Consider the following 8,839-nt stretch of genomic DNA (forward strand, 5'->3'; position numbering starts at 1 on the left):
AGCCTGCTTTATTCCCTCTGGTCGTGCAGGAGGTGTGCCCTGGCTGGGGGTTCTGGCCAGCAATGGCCTTCAATAGCACTTTGTGTCGTGTTCGCCTATGCTCTGGTGCAGGCTGGATCCTGAGCTACTTAGCCTTGCCTCTGGGCCCATGGTCATAAATGACTTTAAGGTTCATTTCAGACCTGTTTTTGTTTTTTTTTTTAAGAAATGAAACTGAAGAACCATGGAGAGAAGAGCTCACATATTTCACGACTTTCAGGAAGTAATAATAATGCTCACGTTTCCCACCAAGTGCACTGCCTACAGCTTTGGGTATGTTAGACCCCGAGATCCATCTCATTATTTCCTATTATCCCTATCTTGTAGATGGGCAAACTGGGATTGGATGCTGACAGTCAACACATTTTGACAACACCAGCAAAGGCTCCTTGTGCTTTGAGGGATGAGGGGTACAAGCAGGCCCCTTGGGGTAGATAAAACTGGACTGCCTGAAGCAGACCTGAACCCCAGAGGGCAGCAGAACCTAGGGAAATCTGGGCAGCTGCCTCTCAAATTGACTCTCCTCCCCCTGAAGGACAGCTCTGCAGGGCTCTGGACCTGATCACTGAACAGGAGGTGGTCTGGATGAGGAGTGTGGTGAGGACTGGGATGTCAGTGACCCAACACATAATGTGGTGCTGTGTGGGTGGGTGGTATGCAGCAGAGCTGGTAGGGCCCTGGGCTGGTGGGAGGACCACTTGGATGTCATTTGGAAAGGACAGGGAGGAGAGATTAAATATGAGTCTATAGGGCCACCCAGGATAAGGAAAGACCAAGGTCTGGGACAGGCAGTAAGCACTTGAGAGGCAACAGAGGTGGAGGACAGGTAGAGCAGGCTGCCCCGCAGGGGTCAGGGCCAGGATCTCCAGGGCCTGCCTGGTGACTGAGGTGCCTTGGGGTGATGCTGCCATGCTATTGCTCTCTGCCACTATCCTGCGGGGAGGAACACTGTGAAAACTGCTCACCTGCACCATTGCACTAACTAGAGTTTCACCTGACTGAGGTTGAGGCATTTGCCTGCGAGCAGGGCCCTTTCTTAAGCAGCCCTCAGTCTGGCCAAGCACTTAGGTTCTGAAAAATTGGAAGGGCCCAGGTCTAATGGGCCTATCATTCTAGGGCTGTAGCCTGGCCCAGCAAGTCCAAAACAGATTCCATTTTTGAAGTCTGCTGTCCCCATCACCCCTCAGCCCAGTGTAGACCCAACACATCAGGGAAGGGGATCAGAGACCTGCATACCTGCCATCCCCCTGACCTTACCTTTTTAATAACAGGTACTGCTAAGAAGCAGGTTACAACTGCTGGAGTGTCCAAGGCCCGCTGGGGCATGTTTAAGGGGCACATGCCCTTAAGGCTGTAGATGTAGATTTTCTGGTCCTGCAGAGGCAGATGAGCCCACCATGAGACCAAGGTTGGAAAGTGCCTAGCATCTCGTATGGTGGTGCACTCAGTCTTGGGAGTCCCCTGTGGGTCTTAAACAGTAACATGGATGGAGGCATTCTGGTTGGTTGTTTATGTATTTCTGGTCTTTGTAGACATTTTGAAAAGTACAGAATAGTCTAAAGAAGAAACATAAAATTGCACAGAGAAAACCAGTACTGGGATTTGGGGGCATCCCCCAAAGTTTTCTGTGGGTATTTGTGAGTATGCATGGTATTAACAGTGGTAGGACTTCTAATTGTTCTTTGATGTGACATTCAGCACTTACTCTAGGAGCACATGATACAGGAGCTTATATTGACTGTCTAGTCTAGTGATTCAACCAGTGTACCACTGCACACTGGTGTGCTGTGAAAAATTTTAAAGATCATTAATTAAATTATTTTCAAAAGAAGTTCAAAGCACAGTAAGTATATTCTTTTTTTACTCTCTTTTTTTTAATCAACATAATTTAAGTGTGCCATGGAAGTTTAAGTATAGGTTCAACTGTGCCATGAGATAAAAAAACATTGCTCTAGTACTTGGGTGTACCATAATCTGGCTAATCTGTTGTCAGGTATTTAGTCTGCTCCAAGTTTTCACTACCATGAATTATACTGGGATGAACATTCTTATAGACATCTGTGTGTATGTGTATGTGTGTGCATGTGATGGTTATTTTGTTAGAATAAATTCTTAACATTGAAATTACCAAGGCTTACATGGTGTGAGTAATTCTGAGATTTTGGTGCTTCCCTGAACCACACTTCCAAGCTGCCCTCCAGAAAGCATGCATCAACCTATTCCCCACCCCCGAGCCTCAGAGCATTTGTTTTTTGGCTATTCCTCTCTGTATTTCTCAGGAGAAGGCTCTTTGGGCTTTCTAGCGACTTCCCCGATATGAAGGCAAAAGGTATTCAGGGTGAGTGGATTTGCTGTGTAGACCCAACAGCCTGGTAGGAAACCCAGACATTGCATGAACCTCCTGCGTTTGTCCTCCTGCTGAGTCCCTACACCTGAAACTCTCATCCTGGCTAGTAGTTGACAGGATTGAGCTACCCCTGGTGATAGGCTGCAGCTTCATGGGACTGATGGCACTGCTCTGGGAACTGCACAAGGATGATCTGGGGGTTATCTGAAAGTCCAGTTGACCTGGTGCCCTGTATTTTTGTGAACCTGATACCCCCAGGGGCCACACCCATAAAGCCCACCTTGCTGACGGCCCTGCGGGAGGTGGTTACCTCAGTGGCAGTCCACAGGGAGCTCTGCACCTTTAATTGGCAGCTTAGCTTCATTCCTGGGCAGCTCATCCTCTGCACTTCCAGAAGGCCCTTCTCTGTGTTCACCACTGTGTAGTTCCTACAATCAGAGACAGGTTACCACAAAACAAGCCACAAAACAAGCATGTGCATGTCCACATGTGCATACTCAGCTTTCTCTCTCCCTGCTCTCTCTTGAGTGGACTCTCACCAGGCTTTGGATCCCACTGTCCCCTAAACAATTCTCTCTGTGGTCATCATGGACTCATGTTCTCATGTCCCGTGGTGGCCTCCCACCCTAAAGACCAGCAGTGCAGGGAGGCCCCAGGACATTACCTGGACTCCTCTTTCCCATCCCAGAATACCACGGTGTACTCTTGGCCCTGGGACGAGAAGAAGGCCAATTGCTTCCCACAGGGGAGCATATACATGAAGGTGGCGAAGGTCGGGTCCTTCATCTGACTCACTACTGACAGGGCCAGCGGTCGCTGAGGGAGAGAAGACACCAGAGCATGAGCAAGATCAGGCGCCAGATCAGGTAGCTCTGACTGAGGGTGACCAAATTGAAGCAAGAGGCTTTGGACTTCAGAAACAAACCCATCCTGGCATCTGGCATGGTCAGCTTTGGCAACTTGAGCTCAAGTATCCTATCCGGTCAAGGACATATATTCCTCTTTTCTTTTCTTTTTTTTTAGGAGATGGAGGCCCTTCTATGTTGCCCAGGATGAAGTGCAGTGGCTATTCATTCATAGGTGTGATCACTGAGCATCACAGCCTCAAACATCTGAGCTCAAGTGATCCTCCTATCTCAGCCACCCTGAGCAGCTGGTACATGCCAGGCTAAGGCTCTTCTAAAGAACAACCAATGTACTCTGAATATGTTAAACTAGCTCTGTCTGATTTGAATAAATGAGTTTTAAACCTTGAAACCACTGGCCTCTTCAAATCATCCCCCTAAAACAACAACAAAATATGAGCTTTACCATTATAATATGATCCCTGCTTCTCATGAGCAAGCCTTTCCTCACTGCTTTATACAGAGAGACATTCTCTCTGTTCATGCTTAGGGACTATGTTGCCATAAAGAGATTGATATACTTTGTGTGTAAGCTGAAATAACATAAACTTTGGGAAGACAAGAAAGGTCATGTTTCCTAAGAGTGACACACACACAAAGCATTGTTCTCTAATGACATGAGTAGAGAAGAGGGGCCCAGTTGTTCTTAGGAAAGGGTAGGCCAGTCACGTGTGTGTACTCTGGAGACCCACAGCCCTACCACGTGGTAGGAGTTCCCGGGGTACCTTCTCCGGCTTTGTGTCCCAGCACTCCATCATTAGTGCCTGGAGTCGGTAGAACTGCACTTCCTCCAGCTGCCCTAGCACTGGGCGGATGCCCTTGGACAGCTTCTTGGCAATCTGAAGCTGGTGGTGGCCCAATGCAGGACGCTGTCCTGACAGCAATTCGTAGAGCACCATTCCGTAGGAGAACATATCTACCTGGACAAAAAGTGAGCCAACTCAGGTCCCTTGTCTGGGTCCTGTGGTTTTCACAAGCTAGCCCTAAGAGGGAGAGAGCAGGGAGACCCAAATGTAAAAGGAAAACATGGGTCCCGCCCAAAGGGAGACCATCATCAACTGTTCATCTATCTATCTGTCTAAACATCCAAGCAACCATCTGACCATGTCCTTTTGTCCATTTATCATCCATCCATCTGCTTGTTCTTCTGCACATTTATCCATTCATCTTATCTATCATCTATCTGCCTGTACATCTTACTACATGTTTTTCTGTCCATTTATCCATCTTGCCTTTCTTTCTTTCTATCCACCCATCCACCCAACTGCCCACACTGTTCATTTACCCATTGTACCATCCATCCAACACACACAGACAACCTGCTGTCAGTCATTGATTAAGGAGTCCATGGAAGATGTGGGCTTTACTCTTGAACATCAAGACAAGGCAGGAAAATGCAGACCCTCAGTTTAACATGCTTGGGTACCAGCAGTGTATGCAAGTCATAAAAAGTGGAGTGCCTCCAAGATCACAACATGTTTCCTCTAATTTTAATAGTCATGAAAAGCCCAGCAAGGAAAAAGTTATATATTAATAGACCCCTATAAGGATCACGAAATAACTTTTTAGCAGGCGAATGAATGGCTGAGATAGACCTGAGAATTTGTAATGTGACTGCTCCTGTTGCTAGTTTCAAGGTCAACACCTTTTCTGTGCCACTCGCTACAATGAAGCTCTTCTTTTTTGTTGCTCTTATTCGTTTTTTCTGTCTTGGGCAAAAGCCACAGGTGCTTAGCTAACCCACACATTGTTAGGTCATTTTTAAGTCAACTAGTCAATGACCTATCTGAAAATCACCAAAGAGCAAGAAATTATAAAATTTTAGCACTGGGTGATTAATTAACAATGCTGGCATTACATATAACACTGCCCTGTAAGATGACTTCAAGTTGTCTGTGTGCCTTCATCAGTCAAATGGCTATCAGGGAGAAGTGATCAGGAGATAAACATTTAGTCATTGTCTCAACTGAGGCCAGCCATGCAGTTGCCCAAGGAGGGCATGCTTGCCCTGCCAGAATTCACACTCTTCTCCTGGCATGGCATTTGATTTGGACAGCACCTGCAGTCAGTTCTTAAGGCCAGTATCCCTTCCCATCCTTATTCTGTTTTCTCCTCATGAGAACCCTGCAAGGCTGGTCCTGTGTCCCCATTTTGCAGTCTAAATGCGAGTAGGGATCCAAATCCAGACTCATTTCTGTCTTGAACTCTTCACTCCCTGCAGCCTCCACAATGTCTCTGAGTCAAGATTTTAGAATCCTGAAGCCAAGAAGAAGTAAACTTTAGGCCTCTGTGCCCTTCTGGTTTAAGCTAGAACCTCCTTCGCTGAGTGCAGTTTAGGGAGAAAAGTATGCATGGGGGGACACTGAGTCCTGAAGCTACTGGTGCCCCCAAGACGCTCTGGTTGACCTCAGATGGGGCCTGGGCTCCTGCACTGTGGGGCTGGGTGGGGCAGGTACCTTCTCATCATACACAATTCGAGGCCTGATCTCCGGGGCCTGGTAGCCGGGTGTGCCCTCCACGCCTAGGGCGCCCTCGTGAAATGACTGCCTTGAAATCCCGTAGTCAGACAGCTTGATGTTGATGGGCTCCTTGACGTCGTGGGACCACACCAAAATATTGTCTGACTTCAAGTCGCAAAAAATGATGTTTTTCTTGTGTAGGTAAGCCAGGCCCAAGGCAATCTGGTAGGCTATTTTTTGGGTGAGCATATGTCCCAGGGGCATAAAGGAAGAATCTTGCAAAGAAAGAAAATAAATGGTGAATTGTAGGAACTATCTTCCCATCTTCCTTACTATCTCCCTGGACACTTTTTAGTCTATTGACACGTTCTCACTGTTCTCCATGCTGGATGCCAGAAGGGACTGCAAGTAATGCTGGTGAATGCAATCACATTTAGGATAGAAATGGGAGCCATTACAGCACCATTCATGTTATCTCATGTCTGGAATTGTTGCTGTTTTTACTGAAAAATAAGGATTCAAAGTTTGTCTCAGGTCAAGGTTGTCCTATTGTCAAGGCTCAGTGATTTGTAGGTATAAGCGCTTTATTAAAAAATTATCTTTCATTGAGGCAGAGTGATTGATTTTAATAGAATTTCCTCTTCCCCACTCAAAGATAGTTACCTGGCTAGCTCTGGCAGTCTTTTGGAGTTTAGTCAGCCAGTTTCTAAGGAGAATTACTTGAAAATTTCATTAAAAATTAAGATATGGTAGTGTTGGCCTCAGGGTCTCAGTCTCACCACTGGGGGGTATGAATGAAGCGTTATGGTTAAGGGATTGATTTATACAGCTACTGGGGGCTATTATTATCCTCCTTTTGCAGACAAGTAAATCTGGCAACTTCCAGAATTGTGGCAAAGACACAGGACTTGGAACCTGGTTCTACCTGATTCCAAAATGTGAGCCCCTTTGTCCTTGCCAAGGCTACTGTGGGGCATTCAGGCTGATAAAGCTCCTGGCTTCAAACCTGGGAGAAGGCCACCGGCATCTCCACACGCACAGGCAGGAGGAAGCTCCCCTGCCCCGCTTCCCTGAGCCTGCACTGCCTACCCCAGTCTGGGTTGGTGGGGGCCCTTGGCAGCCCCCTGTGGAAGGCTCTCAAAGCTGTGGTACCTTTGGCATTCTCAGATAGCACGGTGTTGAGGCTGCTCAGAGGGGCCAGCTCTAGGGCGAAGCAGAGAGGATGGATGCTGATGCCGATGAGCGACACAATGCAGGGGTGCTGCAGGGCGTGCAGCATGCTGGCCTCCTGCCGGAACTCTGAGAAGTTCTTCATGGCATCCATAGCTCGCAGGTGCCTCAGCATGGTGTCTATAGGGGGACAGCTCAGTTGTCAGCCACCCAGGAGGATAAGGGGACCCAGGTCCCTGTTGAATCTTATTCTTTCAGCATCCCTGCCATCTCACCCAGAGCCTGGCTCAGGACATCTATCTGGAATGTGACAAGGCCCCTTCCTCTCTCTCTCCCCTCAGAGATGCTAAGGCTGGTCACCTTATTCCTTACCATGTAGCCAGGACCACTGAGCATCACCACCCAGCTGGAGAGAACACTCCCCACAGCTACTCTGTGGGGCAGCCAGTAGATCATGACATGTCATCCCAGGACAGAAGAGAAAAATCAGTGATGGGCAGTTTGTAACCTTGTGCTGTGACCTTCTCCTAACACCCTTGAAATTCATCCTCCATGTGAGATGCCCATGTGATTCACAGCCCACCAGGCCGTAGCAGGCACACATGGGATGCACCAGCCCTGAGGCCACTGTGCAGGCCATGGCCAGACTCTGCTAGTCCTCTCAGTCCTGTTTCTATCCTGCCTCATGGTCAGATTTTAAAATTGGAGATCATTAGACTTGAAATTTCTAACAGCATGAAAAAGCTTGGCGATTAAAAGGCATTCTGTCAGATCCATGTGCATGCTGGCCATTGGTTTTTTTAGTGTAAAAGTGTTATTTTTCACATAGCATCTTTAAGCCATTAGTAATTTATTTTTGACTATGGTGGGAGGTCAGATACAAACCTTGACCCTATTTAGTAAACACAGCTAGACTTTCCCCTCTGCCCATGTCACCTCTGTGCTGTGTGGCTTCCCACATGTACATGGGCTGTCTCTGTTCCCTAAACAGGCCTATCCTTGCTCCAGCAGAAAATAGCCTTAACACTTGTAGATTTGTAAATTAAGGCATTCACGGTGGTCCCCTTTCCTGTATCTTCTACTGTAGAATTTTCTCGGCTGCTCTCAGACTTTGCTCATTTCATGTCCATTTTACAGTCAGTCAAATTACACTCACCCCTAAACCCTTGTCATGGTCTGTTGGGATTCAGATAAGGACTAAATTGAATGACATTTTGGTTATTCCTAAATGCCCATGGTTTTGGTTTTTATCGCTGCTGTGGGGAACATTTTCAAATGGCTTGTTGCTGGGCATAGGTGCTGCTGAGCCCTGAGGTCGGGCTCATGTCCAACCACCTGAGGAGACTGTGACGGCTCTGCTCCTTGTCCATATGTCAACAGGGTCTCTTAGATTGGCTGGACTTACATGGGGACAGGTTCCTCTAGGTGGAGAATATCCCTGAACCACATATGAGGTCAGACGATTAAGTTGGCAAACTCATCTTAGAAAAAGTGCTACATACCCCATTGCTGAATATCACTACAGTCACCTTCAAAGAACTTCCCTTGGCCATCAAGTGACCATAGTGATATTCAGCAATGGGGTATATAGCCCTTTTTCTAGGAAACTTAATTGTCAGATCTCCTATGATGACAGCTCTGATGGCCATTCCAGAAAGAAAGTTCCAAAATTGCTTTGAAGGGTGGACTAGGTGCTAGCGTCAGATTGTATATGATGGTTGTGCCCGAAGATGCCAAGGCAAGAGGGAGCTCTGTCGCGACCGGTCGGGCTCCTGTGGCCCTGGTCTCGGTTAGCACAGGAAGGAACCAGGCGAGAAGCAGATTAGAAGTACAAGCTTGTGGGCTCGGCGCCTATAGTTCAACCGGCTAAGGCGCCAGCCACATACACCTAAGGTGGCGGGTTCGAATCCCCAGCCCGG

General features: G+C 47.6%; 1 protein-coding gene across 1 annotated transcript in view; it reads right to left on the reverse strand.

The window, feature by feature from the left end:
• Window positions 1-8,839, reverse strand: part of LRRK1 (leucine rich repeat kinase 1) — a 169,544-nt gene that overhangs the window by 4,530 nt on the left and 156,175 nt on the right. The window contains exons 25-30 of the mRNA XM_003788630.3: window positions 6,903-7,100; window positions 5,748-6,025; window positions 4,017-4,211; window positions 3,051-3,202; window positions 2,697-2,814; window positions 1,297-1,413 (exon numbers count right to left, since the gene is read on the reverse strand). Of these exons, the coding sequence (XP_003788678.1) occupies window positions 1,297-1,413; window positions 2,697-2,814; window positions 3,051-3,202; window positions 4,017-4,211; window positions 5,748-6,025; window positions 6,903-7,100 (1,058 nt within the window). The remainder of the gene's footprint in view (window positions 1-1,296; window positions 1,414-2,696; window positions 2,815-3,050; window positions 3,203-4,016; window positions 4,212-5,747; window positions 6,026-6,902; window positions 7,101-8,839) is intronic.

Source organism: Otolemur garnettii, unplaced genomic scaffold (genome assembly GCF_000181295.1).
Source record: "Otolemur garnettii isolate 467f Iridium unplaced genomic scaffold, OtoGar3 scaffold00029, whole genome shotgun sequence".
NCBI classification, from domain to species: domain Eukaryota; kingdom Metazoa; phylum Chordata; class Mammalia; order Primates; family Galagidae; genus Otolemur; species Otolemur garnettii.